Consider the following 19,912-nt stretch of genomic DNA (forward strand, 5'->3'; position numbering starts at 1 on the left):
TTAAACTGTAATGTTCTGCTTTTTTTTTTTTTTTTTGACAGGGTATTGCTTTGTTACCCAGGCTGTAGTACAGTGGCATTATCATAGTTAACTGCAGCCTTGACCTTCTGGGCTCAGGTGATCCTCCTGCCTCAGCACCCTGAGGAGCTGGGACTACAGGTACATGCCACCACGTCTGGATAATTTTTGTACTTTTTAGTAGATGGGGGTTTAGCCATGCTGCCTAGGCTGGTCTTGAACTCCTGGACTCAAGTGATCCGCCTGCCTTGGCCTCTCAAAGTGCTGGGATTATAGGCATGAGCCACTGCATCCGGCCTTAAACTTTAATATTCTTAATGTAAGGCATCATATAAGATTTTGAAAGTTTTTGAGGAATAATATTAATCTTTTAACTTGTATTTTTGTTATATTTCTTTGTAAATCTTCTTCTTTTTCTCTATTTTATTTTTTCAGATAGAGTCTCGCTCTATTGCCCAGGCTGGAGTGCAGTGGTGCGATCTTGGGTCACTGCAACCTCCACCTCCCAGGTTCAAGTGATTCTTCTGCCTCAGCCTCCCAAGTAGCTGGGATTACAGGAGGCACCCCCCCCCCACCATGCTGGCTAATTTTTGTATTTTCAGTACAGACAAGGTTTCCCTATGTTGGTCAGGCTGGTCTCAAACTCCTAACCTCAGATGATCCACACGCCTCGGACTCCCAAAGTGCTAGGATTACAGGCAAGAGCCACTGCACCCTGCCTACATCTTCTTTTAAAACAAGCTGGTAAAAATTTTACATCTGAGGAAATTAGAGGACATCTGGAATAAAAGGTACTTAAAATTTTATAAAGGTACTGACCTTATTATCTGTTTCATAGTGAACCAGAGCCTCTCTATAAAACTTAATTGCTTTTTCATAGTCTCGCTGAGCAACAGAATGTTTTGCAATCTCTGCACAAATTTCAGCTGCTAAATGTTTCTGTGCAGGAACTGCATCTGGCTGTTCCATCTGAACACGTTTTAGTACCCGAGCTTGTAATTCTCGAGCCTAGAAAAAATCAGGATAAAAGGAATAAAAAAATAAAGAAAGGAAATTAAATTCTCTATAACTCACACACAGCATAATTTTACAGATATATTTAAACATTATGAACCCTTGATCTAACAAATCCTGATCCAAAGAAAATGTATTCTTGAGATCTCAAGCATGTACTTCTTTGCAAATGAGCCAGCATGCATGTATCTTTCCAACAAAACACTTACGGAATTACCGAGTCTTTTCCCACTGTTACAAGCATGTGTATAGGAAGTTCACTAAGGAGGAAATACAACCTTGAAACAAATACAAAGACGTGGGGCCTTCCTCAGGGTAAGAATGTAGAGTAGATTGTTAAATTGGAAGAATATCAGCCTTTCCACCCATCCATCTGGTTTCTGGAACATTGAGATGTTCCTTCGATAAATGGTAAGAACTCCCATGTTTTAGGTCTTCAAAAATAAAATTCACGTTTCAGCTATACATAATGATTCACTAATGAATGCATTCATTTAACAAATAGTAAATGCCTACCACATGCAATATATTATGCTACACATAGGGCACCCTTCTTGGGAGTCTTGTCAAAATGTTAGCAAACAATTGCTTTGAAACAAGTTTTCTTTTTTTTTATCCTCTCAAGCCAGAGGTTTAGAGAGTCATAACAGCATTCTTTTGCAAATGAAATAAAAATATAAGTGTATATAGCATGTGGTTAACATTAAGACTGTTTCATGAAATTTTTATTTTGGTTATATTAATATGTGTTTAAGTATGTCAGTATATGTACCTTTGTGTGTTTTGGATTATACATATGCATACATCTGTTCATGTTTTTACATAGCTACACACATATACACACACTCATGCATGTGCTCCTAGTAAAAAACCTGAAAACAATTGGTTTAGATAGGACGATCTCTGTCTTGCAGGAAGGCATCCTTGCATCCCTGAATTCTTGTACCTCTACATATCAAGATGTCCTCCTCTGACATCACTTAGCCAATAGGAAAGTAGAAAGCAGGGAAAGACCCCGGGGCCCATTCCTAGCACCTCAGGGGTAAGGGTACCATCCCAAGGACACAAGTTTCCAGGTAGCAGCCTCCAAGAATTTTGTTAGAGATGTCCCATCACTTATGGCCCTCTACTGTTTTACATCTGGACTCTGAATTGCAAGTGTAAGAAAGAAAGTGAAAATTAAAGAGAAAGTGGAACAAATATTGGTGACAGAGGCCCCTGGCAAACTGCCCCCAGAGGACAGTTGTCCCTTTTCCAACAAGATAAGCGGAAAATGCTGTTGCCATGGGAGTACATAATAGAAAACCTAACTCAGTCTTGGAAGTCAGGTGAGAATTAAAAGAATGGCTAGTAGTTACACCCTGGTGAGTTGGGGAAAAAGAGATGGCATGAAGAGATGGAATGGTTCATAGGCATTAGGAATCACATGTGAAGGAAAGAGAATAAGGGATACACTGTTTGATAAAATAATTAGAAGAAAAAATGGCTGAAAAGATACACAGAATATACAACAGGTAAGCCTGTTAAATAATCTACATTTTATCCTAGAGGCCATGGGAAGATACTACGCCATGTTTATAAGCATTGGCATGACAGGATCAGGTTGCCTTTGGGAACCATCACCTTGGTGGCACTGTGAAGAACTGACTAGAGGGAAACGAGACTGGAAGAGGATGGGATCAATCAGGAGGATACTTCAGGACTGTAAGCAAGAAATAACGATGGAGTCGGCTAAAAGATGACAGAGAGGGCTACAGAAATGCAGAGTTATTGGAAAAGTCTGAAATGTTTAGGAAGCAAAATTCCAAAGACTTGAGATTTCCCTAAATTTACCATTTCTGTCACTGCCAAAAATGTTTAGCAACTTTGCAAAAACACTATGACAGAACCCCTAAGTTACATCATGTGAAAAATTAAGCTCAATAAATGGTCGCTGAATAAATGAACAGAAAATATCAAAAACTTTGACTCCACTGACAGGTTTCTGTTTGAATTGCATCTTCAGATTTGTCTCTTTGTCATTCAGAATATACAGCATTGTCATCATTGGGAAGAATGTTACAGTTCCTCAAACCTTATCAAAGATGAATAATCCCTGGGCTCTAACATATAAACTCAACAGTTTGGGGTGCTGGTATTGCCTAGCCATGGCATGCTGTTTTTTGATATTGCTTCATATGTCTGCTTTTATAACACAGGGCCTCATACAACTATGGTGACTGGGACTAATGATATTCATAAAGGAGTGAACTGAGCTAAATTTATTTCTAAAATGTTTTAAAAGTCTACATTTACCAAAGATTACACTTTCCTTCTAGCTTCTGATAGCTAACCTATTGCTGGGTGCATTTCTCTATCATGTGATTCAGAAAATAAGAGCTAAAATGTACCAACCATTAAGGATAAGACATTAACATTGTTTAAGATTACATACTTTAGTGATATCATAAACTTAGATGGATATCACAGAATCTAATAATCCAAGCTCAATTCATTCACAGCTAGGACGAAAAAATTTTGGGACTTTCTACTGAAACTTGGGTAAGCACCCACACTCATGCACACACACGTGCACACACACATATACACGCCCCTGTCAGTTAAATCTCAAAACCAAAACACTATAAATTATTTGCAGAATGCAGAATTCTTCTGGGTATACGGGAATCAAGTCGAAAGGTGACTAGTACAGTATCCTGGAAAGCACAAAGGGTTAGGACTGAGGCATCTGCATTCCACTTCAAACTCTTCTAGTAACCAGCTGTATAATCTTGGACAGATACTCTCTGTGGGAAAATGAGCAGAGTAATACATAAACTGCTTGCTTACCTCAGAGACCTGTTGCTTCCAACATATCACGGGAGCTCACAGACACAGGATAAATAGAATGAGATAAAAATGGTCTTTTTAAAAAAAATCAAGTATGAAGAAGGCAAGTGATGATTTCACAACTAGACAACTGCAAAACAAACCAATATTATGGATCCTATCTGGGGAACGGTAAAGTGCCCTCAGGGAACTTGGGAAGTAAGATTATCCCTCTCAGAAGTAAGCTGCAAAATCAAGACATAATAGATAGAGCAGATAGGCAAAATTGCTTAAATGAGATGGAGAACCTAGAAGATTTACTTAAAAATCTTCCAGTATCTGATACTGAAATAAAATATATCACATTGTGTTCCCTATAAACAAAGTTTCAAACAACTAATTTAAAATGCCTGACAACAATAATGGAAAAGGCAAAAGTAGAATAACAGAATTTGAATAAGAAGAAATGTGTGTTGTAATGTAGCTAACACTGAAAAATAATAAAAGGAGGTATAAATAACACAATAATAGAGGGGAAAGTGGAATAAGAATAATTTAACTCATAAAAGTCAAGAAAATTCAGAAAAAAATAATTATAAGATGGCAAATCCAAATCCAAATATAATTCAGAATTATATTAAATGTTAAAAAATTATAATAGATTAAGATTGTCAAGAAAAAAATTATATGCTGACAGATCTTCAATAAAAGGACACGGAAAATTGAAAGTAAAAGAATGCAGGAGATATACCATGCTAAAAGGAAGCTGGACTTAGCCATATAAACACAAAACAAAGGAGATTTTAAAGCAAGAAGCATTACTAGAAATGAAGAAGGCCATTTTATTATTTTAAAGAACTTAATTCACCAGGAAGATATTGTAATTCTAAATCTGGATCATTCAATAATGTATCTTCTAAATAAATGAAGCAAAAATACATACAACTAAATGGAAAAAGAGAAATCCACAATCACACTGAAAGACTTTAACATCCCTCTCATACAAACAGACCAAAACCAAGCAAACAAATAACAACCAAACCCTAAGAACAGGGAAGATGTAGAGAAATCAATCAACAAATCTGACCTAATTGACATACGGTTGAACTAAGTATTTATTAGGTTGGTGCAAAAATAATTATGGTTACAGCAATGCTAGAAACACATTATTTCAAGTTCACAAAGAACCTTTACCAAAATTGATTATAACGTGGGATGTAAAGCAAGCTTCAACAAATTGCAAAGGATTGAATCATTCAAAGTATGCCTTGGCACAGCAGAAGTGTACTAGAAATCAGTATCAAAAAGATAACAAGCAAATCAGACCTCCATAAAAATTGAATGCTACACTTTTAAATAACCCACTGGTCAAAGAACCAGTCAAAGTGAAAATGAGGAAATGTTTTATAATAATAATAATAATAATAAATATAATAATAATAATAAAATAATAATAAACTTGTGGAATGCTGATAAACCAGTGTTGAGGGAGAAATTTATTGCTTCAAATGAATAAGAAAAGAACAAAAGCTTGAAATCCATTACCTAACATACTATTTCAAGAGGCTAAAAACTAAAATAAAATAAAAATTAGTAAACCAAACCCAAAGAGTGTAGAAGAAATTATGAGGTTGAAAGAAAACATTTCATGAAGCCAGAAAAGGCAAACGTTGACCCTTCGAAAATATTAATAAGATAATGAACCCCTAGCATAATTGATTATCAAAGAAGAAAAATAAAATTACTAATATCAGGTTTGTAAAAGGGGATCTTTTTCACTGCATTTGTAGACAGTCAAAAGAAAAGATACAATAAATAAGTTTATGTTAATACATTTAACGATAAACTGACTACTTAAAAAAATCCAAATTGATATAAGAAGCAATTTGAAAATGATCAGTCTGAAGTCTATTAAAACCTTTCCTTCAAAGAGTTGGGTCTCAAGGTCTGGAACACTGAATTGTTCCAAACATCAAAGAATTAGCAGCCAGGTGCGGTGGCTCACACCTGTAATCCCAGCACTTTGGAAGGCCAAGGCAGGTGGATCACCTGAGGTCAGGAGTTTGAGACCAGCCCAACCAACATGGTGAAACCCCGTCTCTGCTAAAAATACGAAAACTACAAAAATTAGTTGGGCATGGTGGTAAGCGTCTATAATCCCAGCAACTCGGGAGGCTGAGGCAATAGAATTGCTTCAACCTGGGAGGCAGAGGTTGCAGTGAGCTGAGATCACGCCATTATACTCCAGCCTGGGCAACAAGAGTGAAACTCCGTCTCAAAAACAAAACAAAACAAAAAAAGAAAAAAGAAAAAAAGAATTAGCATCAATTTGTTGAACACACAGATGTAGAAATCCTGAACAAAATACTGTAAAACATCTTTACATTCCAGCAAATCTTTTAAAAAATTGTATCAAAGTAACATTTATTTCAGTGATATAAGTGTGGTTTAACATTTGAAAATAAATCAATTTAATATACCACATTTGAAAAGAAAAATGGGAGGAAAGACATATGATCATCTTGACAGATGCAGAGAGTATATTTGATAATAATTTAAGTGATTTATAAAGAAGTTGTTAGCAAACCAGAAACTGAATCATCACAAAAAAAAAATCAACCACTTGGGAACATACCTAAGGAAATCTGTGTAAAACCTCTATGTTGAGAACCACAAAATATTAAGAGAAAAAAGAACAATTAAATAAATGGAGGAAGAAAGCACTAAGTGCAAATCCTGATGATGACACTAGTCATATGACTTCACACAAGTTATTCAACCAAGTCTCCTCAGCTATAAAACAGGATTTAAAAATTCCAATCTTTCCTAATTGTTATAATAGTAGTAATAATATATTTAAAATGTATAATCCATAAGCATTCAATAAGTATTTTGATTTTGACATATTTTCTGCAGCTGTTTGGCCAAAAGAGATTGCTTTCCTCTTATACATGGCATATTTCCTTCTGCATCCATCTCCTCCTACCTCATGACCACACTCACAGACAAATGCGTTTACCTGTTGTAATGCAGTGATCGCATCACCAGGTCTTTCCATTTTACTATAAACTTTTGCTAGAAGAACTTGACAACGTCCATCCTCCATGAGAGCTGACAGTTCATTTACTATGAAAGAATGGAATGTAATGGAAAAAATTATTCATCTTAAATAAATATTTACATTTTTCCAGAATTTTAAAAACTGGGCTCTAGAAAAAATGATTTTGAAAAATACTGAATACAGTTAAAATTTTCTCAGTTACCTGAAGAATGGTCAAATTAAAAAAAAAAAAAGAAAAAAGATTTAAGATAAAAACTGGCTGGATGAAAAGTTAAAGAACTGGTTAACAACTAGAGGCTTTTCTTAGACATATATTAAGAGATAACAATTTAACACCACAATAATTTCCAGTTTTACCCTTAAGTGTATAAAAATTTGTTTACAGAAGTCATTAAAAGAAGATACGGTAGTTGCTATATGCAGTTAAGAAGATAACTGCTCTTTTAAAAATCAAAGATACTTGATAAGCAATAAAGTACAGTTATTAAGAGCACTGACTTTGATGTTGAACAGTCTGGTTTCAAATCTAGGCTTTACCACTTACTAGCCCTTTAATTTTGAGCACGGTACTTAACCATTCTGTAATTCCCTCTCATCTGTAAAATAGGAAAAATGATAGCACTTACCTCACAGGGTGGATGTAAGATTTTAAAAGCTAATAAGTTACTAAATAAGTTAAAATATGCAAAGTAATGAAAACAAACTCTGGTACATGGTAAGTGCTTTTTAAATATTTGGTTAATGCCAAATACTTTATAAAAAATTTTATAAAAAATAGGGTTATATAAAAAAAAACCCTAGATAATTAACAAAAATGTTTCCTCCACCATCTGTCAAGTGCACAGTTCATGACACGCCATGCCATTTTGCCAACTAGGTAGTTTTGAACGTATCAATAAAACTGAGTTTCAGATTGCTAAATTTAAAATGGGTATGATTATATCTGCCTCAAAGATGAATACGAGTCCTGAGGAGATAATGTATGAAATGTATATGAAGGCATCTGCGTATGTCATGGGCATGCTCAGCAAATATTAAATGAAAGATTTTCTGTTACATGAATATAATATACCCACTGTAACTAAAACAGATGATACTTGAATCTCTCTCCCCGTACAAACTTTTCAAAATGTATATCCACATTTAGGCCTTTCAAGTGTTTCAAAAGAAGATCTGATAAATCCATGCATATATTTTTATGGAACTAATAATACTTCATACAATAAATACGTTTATAATTAGAAGAATTTAAGCACCAATGTCATCAAAGCTAAACTAAAAGATCATTTTGAAAGTATCAGAAAACTTACAATCGGCTTCTCTCATCATGTGTTCAAATGTATTTTAAAGCTACACTAAACATGTTGTTGGCAAAAGAAAAGGAACATACACAATGGAATAAAATAAAGATTCCTATCATCAGAGTAATGTATATGAAGGAGTTTATTATAAAATAAAGGAGGCAGTTCCATAAATGGCATGAAAATAAAATTGGCTATACACTTTGGAAACTATATACTAAAACTTGTATATGGAATAAAGTACATGGATTAAAGTTCTCAATATAAAAATTAAAACAATATAAATGACAAAAATATATGGAAGTACTTTCATAATGTTAGGATTAGGGAAGAACGACAAGAAATTTTAGAGAATGACAAGAAATTCAGAAACAAAAAAAAGACATGAAAAGCAGATATATGATCATTAAATATTCTACTTGATCAAAGATACAATAAACAAATCTGATAAAGAAAAGACAGCCTGGGAGGAAGTATCTACAACATGAATATTAGGTAAAAGATTAAAGACAAAGAATATAATTAAAAATTCCTAGAAGAAAATAAGATACATAAAATACCTAACCTTATCACTCATCAAAGAAATGCAAATTAAAATAAGTTTATTTTTCATGACTAATATGACATAATGTCAGGAAGTTTTTAGCCTTAAGAAAGAATAATGGGGCCAGATTCAATTCTAGAAAGTACAGAGAGGTATATGTATATAAAGAAGGATTTTATCTCAGTACTGCTTCCAACTATTCCCCAAGCTAAATGTGTATTCCAATATGAGACTCATCAAGTCAATTATGATATTAACATACAGTGGAATACTCTACATATGCTAAAAAATAAAGAAGAACTATATTTCTAACAAGGAAAGGAGTTATTAAATGAAAAATGCATACTGCAGAATTATAGGTGCACTATAATCTATTTAGAAAGAAAAAAGTGGTAGGTATAATAATTGTGTATATATGAGACAGGTAAAGATGGGGGCAGGGAGACTGATTATCATGATATACAAGTTGTTAAATATGGTTTTCTCTGGAGAGTGGGAGAGGACACAACTTTTACTCACTTCTGTAATCTTTAAATTCTCGCAATGGGTAATCACTTTTATTGAAAAATAAAGATCTTTAAAAAGCAAATTTTCACAAACTTGAAAGAAGGTAACTTGATAGTATCCAAACAAATTTTAAATGTACAAAATCTTCAACTCAGCACCCTACTCTAAAAAATACATGCAAATGTACACTAAGGAATGATACAATGATATTTGTTGTAACACAGATTATAATATCAAAATAATGGAAAACAAACTAAACATCCAATAATTTCAAGAAAATTAAGTAATTTATTGGCATTATGGAACATTATGATGCCTGTAGATAGAATAATATGAATAAAAATTCCTAGAAGAAAATAAGACACATAAACAAAATAATACCTAACTTTATCACCCATCAAAGAAATGCAAATTAAATGCATGATGTACTGACATCAAACTATCTGGGACATGTATGTGGAAAAAATTGCAGAAAAGCAAGAATAACAGTTTTGCGCAGGAAAATCACATTACATTTATATATACACAAACATATATAGAATATTAAATTATAAGCTACTAGGGAGGTAATTTGAGAACAAGGCAAATGGAATTCATAGGAGAAACAGATGACTTATGCATTATATTCTTTTATAGAGCTTGAATTTTAAAAAAGAAACATGCTACTTTTGTAAAAAGTAAAGATTACAAAAATGTTAATGTGGTTAAATATGAGGTAGTTGTAATTTAAAGATAACTTACTTTATATTATTTTGGGAAGTAAGCTATATTTCTATAACACAATTAACTGTTTCATAAATCTGCTACTAGGTTTTAAAATATCACATTTTAGTAGAGTGGCATTCTGATAAAAGAAAAAATACGCATGTATTTATATAACCAACCACATATAAAATATTGAGAATACAAATACATATTTATGCAATATAAAAATAAAATGGATCAGACTTATCAGACTTTTTTCAAACCAGAAAGACTTTCATACCAGGTTCATGAGCCAGAGCATGTTGAAGAACTTTTTCTGCTTTGTCATACCATTTCAATTTTAATAAGAGCTCAGCCAGGTCATAGCAAAGATAGTTCTTTTGTCCACTTTTCAGAGCAGTTTCATAGTAAGTGATTGCCTAAACAAAATTCATTTCATTTAAGGGAACAAGACAATGAGAATGGCATTCAAGCACAGCTATTTAACACATTACAGACTTAAAGCATAGGTATAACTAGAAATAACCAGGAAGAATTGTAGGCATATGCCTGCCTGTCAATTAAGTATGCCATTCTTCTCAGAGAATAGATCATCACATGAAACAACTAACATTTCTTTTTCTTTTACTTTTTTTTTTTTTTTTTTGAGACAGAGTCTCACTCTGTCACCCAGGCTAGAGTGCAGTGGCGCAATCTCAGCTCACTGCAACCTCTGCCTCCCAAGTTCAAGCAATTCTCCTGCCTCAGCCTCCCAAGTAGCTGGGATTACAGGAGCTCACCACCATGCCCAGTTTTTTGTTTGTTTTTTTTGTTTGTTTTTTTTTTTTGTAGAGATGGGGTTTCACCATGTTGGCAAGGCTGGCTTCAAGTGCCTGAACTCAAGTGATCCACCCGTCTTGACCTTCCAAAGTGTTAGGAATATAGGCGTGAGCCACCACACCTGGACAACAACTAACATTTCTTACGATAAGTAACTAAAGAACGGTACTTGGCAAATAATTTTGTTACAGGTTTTATGAGGCCAGGGAACCTTATCAAAGGCATACATTTTGCTAGCTATTGTACATATAGTCAACAATTACCAGGAATAGGGCAAGAATATAAAGAAAAATCTGTTTCCCCTACTGGAAAAAAAAAATGAACTCAAAACACATAGCTTGCAAAAACTGGTGCAACAGAAAGAACATTTATCATGTTTTGTTACATAATAAAAGAGATAGAAGAATAGCAACTTTACAGTAATTGATTTGATAGCAAGGATTCTAGCTGCAAGATGAAGCAAGCTCTAGGGTCCAAATAATCATCACAAAATGAAGCAATGAAGAATCTGAGATACTTTAACACAAATCCCAGTTCATAAATACAAATTTGGAGTTCACAACCATTAAAGATGCAAATGGTGCTTGCTGAAGCTTCTCGAGAACAGGGTGTGATAAATTTGATGCAACATACACATTTCAAACAATAAAGTACTTACCATTGAGTAGTTATGAGTTTTGATAAGTGCTTTGCCCATTTTACTTGCCAATGTCCCATCTTTCGGGTTCTGATTTAATGCTTGCTCGTATGCTACTATGGCTTCTTCAGGCTAATATTGCCAGACACAAAAAATAAGCAATAAAAAATAGCATAACTGGGTCCCATTAAAGGGCAACATTTCTATAATTAAGCTCTACATTTGGAAGATTACCTAGGACTAAGCATATATTAAAGCACAGGAACTTTAACAATTTCAAAAAGGTGATAAATGAGAAGAGCAGGTATGGGTAGGTATAATTTATTGGTATAATTCTACCCATATTAATTGTGCTCTTGTCTATATAAATAACAGTATGTGAACTAAGAGACACCATGTTGACTTTTCATTTCCAGAAGTCATTATAACTGCCAGTTATAGAGGTCTGGAGCATTGGTTCCCTTTGAAGAAAACACCATCTTAGTCTGTAGCTCCCTTTATCCTTTGGTAAAAAGAAGAAGATTCCTAACATACTTCTGGTATCACCTCTACTTTTTTTTTTTTTGAGATGGAGTTTTGCTCTGTCGCCCAGGATGGAGTGCATGGCGCAATCTTGGCTCACGGCAACCTCCACTTCCCAGGTTCAAGCAATTCTCCTGCCTCAGCCTTCTCAATAGCTGGGACTACAGGCACGGCTAATTTTTTGTATTTTTAGTAGAGATGGGGTTTCACCATGTTGGCCAGCTGGTCTTGAACTCCTGACCTCAAGTGATACGCCCGCCTTGGCCTCCCAAAGTGCTGGGATTACAGGCATGAGCCACCGCACCCAGTCTCATCTCTATTTCAAATAACAATAGTGCTGAATTTCTGCATCAACTCAAAAGAGAAAAATCAATTTTTTAAAATTGTAATGGATATTTCCCTTTTATTGTGATGACTGGATCTTCAAATATTAAATATTATTTTAAAAAACATCCTTTTAATAGCAAGTTGTACTCATCACAAATAATTTTTTAAAAATTGCAGTTCAGTAACATCAGAAATTTTACCTCTAGAATATTCATGTATGCATCACCGAGGAGAAGAAAAGACCGAGGGTTAGCCATTCTTTCAGCAATTTCTCTGGAAATCAGACCAACACTACTTAGTATATTGAATACAGGTATCTTCTTCCAAAAATAAAGTAAAATAAAATAAAATAAAAAATAAGCTCATTTATTTCAGTTAGCCAGTAGCCTTCAGAATATCTCTATATATCCAACAGTGTAATATTATAAAAACCTCATGCATACCCACAACCAAATTGTATATGCTAAATCAGTTATTTCTGTCACTGAATCTTTCCATTTTCTGAAATGCAGGTAACCGAGTACAGGTAGATAGTAAATATCTAAGTTCTCCTTGTCTGGACCTATATATTTTGCTATGTTTACTTCTGAAATGATGTGGGAGTGAAGGTACCAAAAAAACGATGGGAGAATAAAATTTTACTGTCCTCCTATGCATCTTGAGTGCTGATACTCATGGCATAAATTATATGCTGAAATAAGTTACCTTAAGAAAATACAAAGTCTTTTATTTCAGTATTTGTTGCTTACATTTGACCTGAAAACGCAGACTACTAAAGGTCATATTACCAAAGTTATGGAAATAACAATGTGGTGTTAAGTCTTTAATATAGACTATTTCATCTAATTGGTCCAAAAATTCTTGAGAATTATCTCGGTTTTATAGATGATGTTAAGAGTTGCAGCTGATGTGTCAGATCTTCCTGAAACAAAATCTGTGCTTTTAACTATTACATTATGCTACATCAAAAATAAGTCAACCCTATTTCGAATTATTTTCATATCATTAGAGATGACAGTGATGATCTTTTGGAAATACCTTAGAAAATACAATCTAGGAACTCCAGTCCATCCATCTAAACATGCAGTGCTGCTCAGTTTCTTTGAATCACTCAGCACTTAAAAGAATCTGAGCAACTTTTTGAGTTTGATATAATATAGGTGAACCAATACTGAATTACTTCATCAACAGTTTACTATGATCTCAAGAGCTAAAAACGTTAATTTTCCCTTACATAGAGTGTATGCTTCTATGTTTACCCTTCTGTTTGGGGAGAAGAGGAAGAGCAATCTCTCTCTTTCTCCGTGTGTGTGTGTGTGTGTATGTGTGTGTGTGTTGTGTATCCCTATAACTCATAAGGGCATCAGTGTGACATACTTTTAAGATCATGTTCTTTCACCAAGAAATATCTGTAACCCACATCTTAGCATGGTACATACTAAAATAATTTTTTTTCTATAACTACTATAATAAATATGCCTGCCTGTCCCCCGGATTAATGTTACATTACATGATGCTGTTAAGTTATTAGAATACAGGGTACACTTTCCCTTCTCAAACAGGAAGATCTAGGGTCCGAAAATAATATTTGATAAGGACAGCTGAGAAACTACAGTAAGCCAATTTGAAGGAATCATAATTATGTTTTAGGGAGAGCAAACAACTTGGTTACAGTGATTGTGGTTGGTGGTAGAAGGAATCAAGACCACATTCAGAAAACGATCTGTAAAGTATTTGCAAAGCAGTTGAAGAAAGTAAAAAAAAAAAAAAAATGGGGAATCAATATTAGTGGCTAAATGTGTCAAAATATAATGGGTTGAGACAATTACTTACCTAAAACAAGTGATATATAACATTTTATCTTTTCTGTGCTTCAGATAAATATTTGCCATTTTTTCTCTGGCCTCTATAAAATAAGGCTGTTCGGCTGTAACATTCTGAAGGATGCTTAAAGCCCGTTCAATATCTCCTTGGGCTAGAGCTAGGTCTGCATTAGCAATGGCAACCCGCACTTCTTCAGATGTTCCAGAAAATTCATGGATGGCATCTTGTAAAACTTTGGCTGCCTCATGCTGTAAAGATGAAATTAAAATATCATTCTTCCAAAATAGTGAACAAATAACACTAGAAAGAGAGATTTTCTCATAACGCAGAATAAATGCTAGTACATTTATAATATTTATGAAATAAATTAATAGAATTTTCTGAAACTTCAAAAATTTAAAACTAAACCCGTGACCAAAATCAGATGAGGCTGTAAATACTGTTAGCTAGATAAATGTTTTCACACCTAGGACAACAGCAGCTGCTACAGAGGGTCACTGCTACTATATTAATGAGCACTTACTTAGCACCCAGCATTGTATAATGAAGAGCTGTACACACTGGGTCTTCATTAAGTGGCAGATTACTTTATTCCCTCCACCAGAACAACATTGTTGCTACACTTTAGGTGAATATTCTACCTTATTTCCAAATGTGTACCTTGAAGAATCGAAAATGTCATTTAAGAGTCGTCTCAACTTCATAGATTACAAGAATTCCAGAAATGTTAAAATGTAATTTAAGTGTACCTTAGAATCAACTATATAGGGTATAATTGGCCTTTCTTGTTAAATGTACTTTAAGTTAATTAGTAAAACAGAAATTCTCTCACACCTGTAATTCCAGCACTTTGGGAGGCCGAGCTGGGTGGATCACTTGAGCCCAGGAGTTTGAGACCATCCTGCATAACGTAGGGAGACCATCTACAAAATATTTTAAAAACTAGCTGGGCATGGCCCAGCTACTTGAGAGGCTGAGATGGGAAAATCCCTTGGGCCCAGGAGGTTGCAGTGAGCTATGATTGTATCACTGCATGCCAGCGAGGAGACAGAGTGAGACCTTATCACTAAAAAATACAATAAATAAATGGAAATTCTTTGTGATTTGGCAAATATTTAGAAATACAGCCTTCTTAATTTTCATTAAAATATGAAAAATAAGTGATTAGCAAGTGCTGCAACCTAAAACAACTGATACAAATGACTTTGAGTTCCTCATTTTCTACAAAGTTTAATTCTCCCAGAATTACTTTCTATCTTATCTGTATATATTATTATTTTTTAAAATATCTGACTTTATAATATTCCTATGAGTATTCATTCATTTATTTTGTTTCCTCATCTACTAGAATTTCAGGTTGGTACTTTCTTTTTATTTCAGTAGTTCTAGAGTGTGCATAAATGTGTGTTTGTGTATATGTGTGTAAGTCTTTTTAGGGATTCATAGGATTATAACTGCATTATATTATTACATTCACAGTAACCAAGAGAGTTGTACATCATGTTATTATGTTCCATTGTAGTCAACATGAGCACACTGATACTTTAGGTCACCCAGGAGCAAATTATGTTTAACTTTCAGGAGCTTACAGGAAGTTTATGTTTTAGTACAAGGCAATGAGAAATAAATTTTTCTAAAGTTTACCACTTGGTCAAGGAAATACATTTAGCTTTTCATTTCTTTTTTTTTTTTTTTTTTTTTGAGATGGAGTCTCATTCTGTCACCCAGGCTGGAGTGCAATAGCGTGATCTCGGCTCACTGCAACCTCCACCTCCTAGGTTCAAGCGATTCTCCTGCCTCACTCAGCCTCCTGAGCAGCTAGAACTACAGGCACGTACTACCATGTCCAGCTAATTTTTGTGTATTTTTAGTAGAGACAGGGTTTCACCATATTGGCCAGGCTGGTCTCAAACTCCTGACCTCAGATGATCCATCCGACTCGGCCTTCCAAAGTGCTGGGACTACAGGTGTGAGCCACCGTGCCCAGCCAGCTTTTCGTTTTCTACTAATATATATGTTAGAATAAGAAAGTTCACATCTGAGCCCTTAAATTAAAACTTGACCTACCTGCTCTCCATTTAAGCGGTGAAGCTCTATCAATTCAAGAAAGATCGATAAACGATGGCTTGTATCAACTTCAGTTTTTCTGTCTTTTGATTTTATGGAAGCTCCAATTCTTTTCATTCCTGGTAAACTCATTGCCATATGCAGTGTTTTAATTGCATCTGCTATTTCTCCCATTTTCTTTTGTGACTGAGCTTTTATCAAATGATATAAAGGATATTCTCTCACCTGAAAAATAATATTTAATAATATTTCCTTGGAGTGCCTACAACATCAACACATAATTTACAATCCATCAAACATTAAAATAATGAGATCACTGAGAACAGTCCATCTTTGATTGTATGCATGAAGTCTATCTCTGCCCTCTTATTAACCCTCTGATTATTTATCATATTAAATTGGATTTAGGAAAATTGCTTCTCCCTGCATCCTTTGAGATGACAAAGAGGTTGATTACATATTTCTCCTGTGACAGAAGAGAAAGTGTAAACAAGGTTTATAAGGCTAGCAACTACATTCTAAGAGATTATTTGAATTTTCAGGAAAGGAATTTCTTTATCTGGCACTTCTAGGACTGATACAAAGTTACTAGGTTTCTAGAAACACTGTTTTTCCCCTTTTTTAAATTTGAAGATTAAAAGTTTCAGGACATTTTAATGAAGCATTGACCTTCCCCTTTGACACTACTCCTAAATATGCAGTTTTAAAGCTTCCATCTTTACGTCGGCTATAAACAGTATATACAGAAAACATAAGACAATGATAAAATGAGTTAGGAAAAAGAAGTAAAAGGGAAGGACAGGACCCAGAATGAGGTGACATGGCAGTCACCTAGCGATTAGGAAGTCTATAGTCCTTCTGATGCTGAAGTTCTCAACCTTAGGCAGCCTGGACATTTGCTTACAGAGCTTCATGTGAGACTCACACTCGTGCTCCTCCCTCAGAGAATTTGACTCAGTAGAGGTGTGGCACCAGCACTGGGTCTCTGACATACCACTAGTCTTGAAAACCACTATCCTAAGAAGCAAGTGATATTTTCTGCAAATCTTAATTAGGATTCTCTAATTCACTGAAGGGTTCTCCCTTAACAGGGTTCATGACCCTGTGAAGCAAAGCAAAAGTGCTAAGAGCTCCTCCATGACTCGAGGTAATACAGGAAGCAACTGAACCTAGGATTTTCCCTAACGTTGAGGGGATACTGGATGTAACACATAATATCTTGGATAGAAATGTACTGTGTTTATATCCTCAAACCACAAGATTACTTTCAAAATGACAAGATGTTCTTTCACAATGAATCCAAAAAGAAGTTATTAAAAACTAAGGCCCAAGAAATAAACAATTATTATCTTTATACATAAAAATATTTGACATAAGGATCTAGAGTTTATCATCATTTTTATATACCTTCATTATTGCATTTAATTCTCATTGTAACAGCAAAGTATTAGTAAGTGAGTTTTACAGAAAAGAAAACTGAGGCTCAGAGAGAAGTGAAAGACCAGATATTAACCTCAGGATGTTTGTCACCAAGTCCACATAGTTTTTTATCCATACCTGTGTTGCCTCAATTTTTCCTCCTACTGCTTGTGAGCTCAATTTTTTTTTCCATTAAGCATGCAACTGTTAGCAAAATACTACAGGCTAAAACACAAAATACTTGAATATGTAAGCTTTCAAGGAGGGTGACATGTCTTATCCACTTCAGTCTGGAATACTTACCTTAAAATCATAGCTCAGACAAAGTTCAAGAGACTGAGAACACAATTTGACTTTTTCTTGAGACAAGTAAACCTGAGCTAGCAGCAGATGAGCATCGGCATAAGAGGGATTGTGTTCTAAGCAATGCTGAAGGTTATTAAAAGCTGCTTCAATATCACCTAATAAGAAAAACAATGCATTGTTATAATTCAAATGATTAAGAAATGGAGATCTGAGAGGCAAGAGGAAGAAGACTGTTTAGTTTACGGAGAGCCCTAGTGTTTGTAAACTTAAAGTTTGCTGTTCATAGGCCATGGTTTAATTCCATCTGCACTAGTTAGCTTCCTTCTAGTCCACATGAATGAATACACCTGCAAGTCAGGCAAGCCCTTGATCCTAATGAGCAAGCCAGGGAAAGCAGGAAAGGATGAGAGCCAAGCACTGGCGTTACTGAGAGGCCAATAAACCGACCTTTATTTTCCTTGTCCAAAAAAAAAAGGTTTTATTTATAATTTCATTAAAATAAATAATGCATAACAAAGACATTTCATTTAAATAGCTAGAATTTTGTAGTGTCACGTTAACAAAGAGCATATTAGTCTAGTAATCATTCTTGGTCAAAAATTCTATTACTACTACACATAAAATAACAAAAAAGGCCTACGGATATACTTCAGAGATTCAGAAATATGAGTTATAGATTTAAAATACCTTTAAATACCAACTGAAATAATGCCAGTTATATATCTGGGAGTCTTAAAATAGAAGGAAATAATCAAGATTAAAGTGACAGGAATCGAGGAATTGACCTTGGGCTGATAGATGTGGTAAGAAGAGGCTCTTCAGAGGAAAACATTGCATTGATTCTAAGTCTTAGAAGTTTCTCATGATGTAACCCACACTGATCTGCACTTAGTCACCTCATAAATGGGCCTTAAGAAGATGTAAGTAGAACAACTCCCCATTCAACCTTGCTAGGAGAATGGGGGAAGAAGACAGCCTAAATGATTTTCTGTCGAATTATGCCCCTCAACCTCACCTGATGTCAGCAAAATAAGGCTGAACTTACTGGTAATAGAAATGCACTGAGACTGAAAATGTTCTTCTCAGAGACGGAGGATTAACAGAAAACTAACTGGCTGAGACAGCATAATAACTTACTAAACATAGCATCAAAGTTTAGCAATCAAACGTCAAGCATAATTAACGATGCTAGATTCTTGATTTATTGTGATACAATCCAACACTCAAAACTGCACAGGTAAAAAAAGGAAAAGTTAGGCATAATAAATTTGTGTGAAAATTATCTTAGGAAGGAGAAGGCTTAAGGCGATAATTTGAAGAAAGAGGTTGTACTAACAGGACAAAGTGCATAGAGAATTAAGATTTGCAAGTAAGAGACTGAAGAAAATGAGTACTGTATGAGTAACAGAAATGAGAATCTTTGTTTCTTTTAAGGGTGAGGAGATGGATATGTAGGGTAGGAAACTAAATATTTAAAATATTTTGAAATATTTAAAATATTTAGAAGGATACTAAATATTTAAAAATGAGAAGTGGGTCATTACTGTTGAGGAAAATAGACCACGTCACCAGAGATCAACACCAACTCTTTCTAAGAGCAGTGCAATTTCCCTTGAGTGAAACTGAAAGACATTTCAGTCCTGTGTATCTGTCTTTGTCAGAGTTCTGTGTAATAAAGCATTTGACTGGCATTTGTCTTGGGTTCCCGGAAGGAGTCTCTAACTCTTGGAATTTCCCTCATGTTAGGGATGTCTGTATTACTCTTTATGGACCCTGATAGTTTATCCTAATGAGGAGACTTATGGTGCGCCCCTAGATAGTTTATGCCAAAGATAAGACTTGAAATGGGGGCTGGCTGTGCCAGAAAGACCAACCCTGTGATTAGTGGGTTGGAGCTTAGAGCCACATTATCAGTCGGTGGGGACTGGAGATTGAATTCAATCATATGGCCAATGATTTAATCCATGTCTACTTAATGAAATCCCAATAAAAGCTATGGACACCAAACCTTGGTGAGCTTCCCTGGATGCTAA

At 34.7% G+C, this 19,912-nt stretch overlaps 1 protein-coding gene across 16 annotated transcripts in view; it reads right to left on the reverse strand.

Moving 5' to 3' along the window:
* Positions 1 to 19,912, reverse strand: part of LOC105483310 (tetratricopeptide repeat domain 21B) — a 98,627-nt gene that overhangs the window by 46,494 nt on the left and 32,221 nt on the right. For all 16 annotated transcript variants that reach the window (XR_011609834.1, XR_011609841.1, XR_011609835.1 and 13 more), the window contains 8 exons: positions 17,877 to 18,034; positions 16,155 to 16,379; positions 14,097 to 14,335; positions 12,464 to 12,536; positions 11,436 to 11,546; positions 10,239 to 10,377; positions 6,860 to 6,966; positions 838 to 1,026 (listed from right to left, as the gene is read on the reverse strand). Coding sequence is in view for 5 of the 16 variants with exons in the window: in XM_011744116.3 (XP_011742418.2) it covers positions 838 to 1,026; positions 6,860 to 6,966; positions 10,239 to 10,377; positions 11,436 to 11,546; positions 12,464 to 12,536; positions 14,097 to 14,335; positions 16,155 to 16,379; positions 17,877 to 18,034 (1,241 nt within the window). In the remaining 11 variants the exon portion in view is untranslated. The remainder of the gene's footprint in view (positions 1 to 837; positions 1,027 to 6,859; positions 6,967 to 10,238; positions 10,378 to 11,435; positions 11,547 to 12,463; positions 12,537 to 14,096; positions 14,336 to 16,154; positions 16,380 to 17,876; positions 18,035 to 19,912) is intronic.

The sequence above is a fragment of the Macaca nemestrina genome, chromosome 11 (assembly GCF_043159975.1).
Source record: "Macaca nemestrina isolate mMacNem1 chromosome 11, mMacNem.hap1, whole genome shotgun sequence".
Taxonomy (NCBI): Eukaryota; Metazoa; Chordata; class Mammalia; order Primates; family Cercopithecidae; genus Macaca; species Macaca nemestrina.